General features: G+C 39.7%; 1 protein-coding gene across 1 annotated transcript; it reads left to right on the forward strand.

The window, feature by feature from the left end:
• Positions 1 to 1374: 1374 nt before the first annotated feature.
• LOC309552150 (olfactory receptor 1-like) lies at positions 1375 to 2307 on the forward strand (the record flags this gene model as incomplete). The annotated part of the gene is made up of 1 exon (XM_082252964.1): positions 1375 to 2307. The coding sequence occupies one exon, from the start codon at positions 1375 to 1377 to the stop codon at positions 2305 to 2307; it is 933 nt and encodes a 310-aa protein (XP_082109090.1).
• Between the last annotated feature and the right edge of the window lie 270 nt (positions 2308 to 2577).

Raw genomic sequence — 2577 nt, forward strand, 5'->3', positions numbered from 1 at the left:
GCAGGGAGGACTGTGATGAGGGGTTCATGACTGCAGGGAGGATTGTGAAGGGGCATGACTGCAGGGAAGACTGTGAGGGGGGCAGGGGTGCATGACTGCAGGGAGGACTGTGATGATGGGTCATGACTGCAGAGGGGACTGCAATGGGGGTCATGACTGCAGGGAGGACTGTGATGGGGGGCAATGTCTGCAAGGGGCACTATGATGTGGGAAGGCAATAGCTGCAAGCGGTACCGTAAAAGGGGACTGCAATGTAAAGGGAAACTGTGCAGTGCAGGGGGGTTGTGAGACTCCATGAACCACTTGCCCCCCCCCCCCCCCCAGGCCCTGAAAAAAGTGGCTGCATCAAAAAGTTTGGGGACCACTGCCTTATAACATTCATTCCAAAGTGTCTGCACAAGTCAAAGTAGGCTCAAAGGCATACAAGGGTTTTCTGATACAAAAAGTTTGGATAGCAATTGTCTTATGTCTTTGAGTTGTAGTGACATCCTTGATCTAGAGATGAGGGCTAATGCTTCTTAACCCATACCATTACTTTATCTTCCACAATTCCAATACATGAATACCAAATTGTCCACCTTACCTTTCTTAAACCCTGATAAACTACCCAGCAGGGCTGCTGTTAGAAATTGCGGGGCCCCGTACAGACTACCTGGCAGCTCCCCCCCCCCCCCCCAAGAAAATATTAAAGATATATTTAGCTAAAATTACAACAAAATCACTATTAGCAGACACAAATATAACATAACTCACATAATGCCTGCTAAATCTAAAAAAAAAAAAACGATGTTAAATAAAAATGAAGATGAGATGAGGAAAATATACTGGCTGGGCAGTTGGAGCTCAGTGATCAGAGAGACAGAGAGAGAGAGAAACAAAGTTACAAATAAACTCCTGAGCAGAGATAAGTGCTGGGAGGGGGGGCTACACAAGGGAGGGGGTTAGTGAGGGACGACTGTCTCTTTCTCAACAGATAAAAGCTGATAGCAGGGAGAGGGACAGATCAGATTCAGGTGCTGGATGAAGACTTCTGTATTTGTTGTCCATCACTAATCCTCCTCTCTGTGTGGGCCCCCCTGTGTGCTCGGGCCCCCTACAAGAGGGCTGGTGGTCCCCCCCTATCAGCGGCCCTGCTACCAGTCAGACAAGAGGGTGACATGGCTATCACTTTATTTGATCTAGAAGCAGAGAGATGACAATTTTGTGCAATTAGATGTCAACAAATGGAGTCAGAATACAGTATATTAAGTTTAGTTTTTTTATGTAAGACTTACAAAATTCTGGTTTATTTACAGATACTGCATTACTTAAACATTCTTAACTTACTTGCAGAAGAAAAATAATTTTTGCATTCCTGCTAGTGTTCTTGAAGACATGTGTGAAGGCAACCAGACTGAAGTAACAGAGTTCTTGCTTCTTGGATTTCAAGGCCTCTATAAATTTAAAATTATTTTCTTTATTTTGTTCCTTTTGTCATATATGGTGATATTGAGTGGCAACCTTCTGATTATTGTTTTAATATCGATTAAGGACCATCTGAAAACTCCAATGTTCTATTTCCTCAAACACTTGGCAATAGCTGACCTATTAATAACCACCACAATACTCCCAATGCTGTTAGATATTATACTAAAAAATGAAATTACAATATCCTTCAGCGTCTGCATCTTCCAGATGTATTGTTTTGCTATTTTTGGATTTGTGCAATGTTTTCTTATTGTATTTATATCTTACGATCGATATCTAGCCATATGCAACCCAATGCATTATATTTCTATCATGAAGCCTCATATTTGTCTAAATATGGTTGTTGGTTCTTACTTGCTGGTCTTCCTTGTGTCAAGTGAAATAATATTTGTGTGTCAGTTAAATTTCTGTGGTGAGAATAAAGTTGACCACTTCTTCTGCGATTATGGTCCATTGATAGAGCTGTCTACTTCGGACACCTCCATTTTATTATTTATTGATTTTTCTTTGTCCATTTTAGTCCTTTTTGTTCCATTTTCCTTTATTATTGTTACATATGTGTTAATTGTCTTCACTATAATTAATATCTCTTCAGCCAATGGAAGATGGAAAGCCTTTTCCACATGTAGCTCACACCTGGCCACTGTATGCTCATATTATGGAACTTTGATGACTGTGTACATGGCACCATCAGATGAAAACTCATCTAATGCAAACAAATTTGTGTCCCTTCTATACGTTGTGGTGACTCCAATGGTGAATCCCATTATCTATAGCCTGAGGAACCAGGAGATCAGAAAAAGTCTTCAAAGAATGTTTAGAAATATTAAAGCGCTGTAGATACACTGAAACCATACCTTCATAGTTCTTGTTTATGCCATATTGTAAATTGTTTTATATAAATCAGCTTCAACAGATTATTCAGGCTTCCAAAAGGAGGTAGACATAATTATTTAGCTGAACTTGATTGAGATATAATAGCTTTTGTATCCCAGAAATTGATTACTATTGAATAAGCATGTATTTAAAATCTAAGCAAAAATCTAATGGTAATTGCTATAATATTATCCCACCACATCTCATCACATATGTGTTAGGCATCATTTTAAA

This window comes from Pelophylax lessonae (genome assembly GCF_965119305.1).
Source record: "Pelophylax lessonae genome assembly, chromosome: 4".
Taxonomy (NCBI): Eukaryota; Metazoa; Chordata; class Amphibia; order Anura; family Ranidae; genus Pelophylax; species Pelophylax lessonae.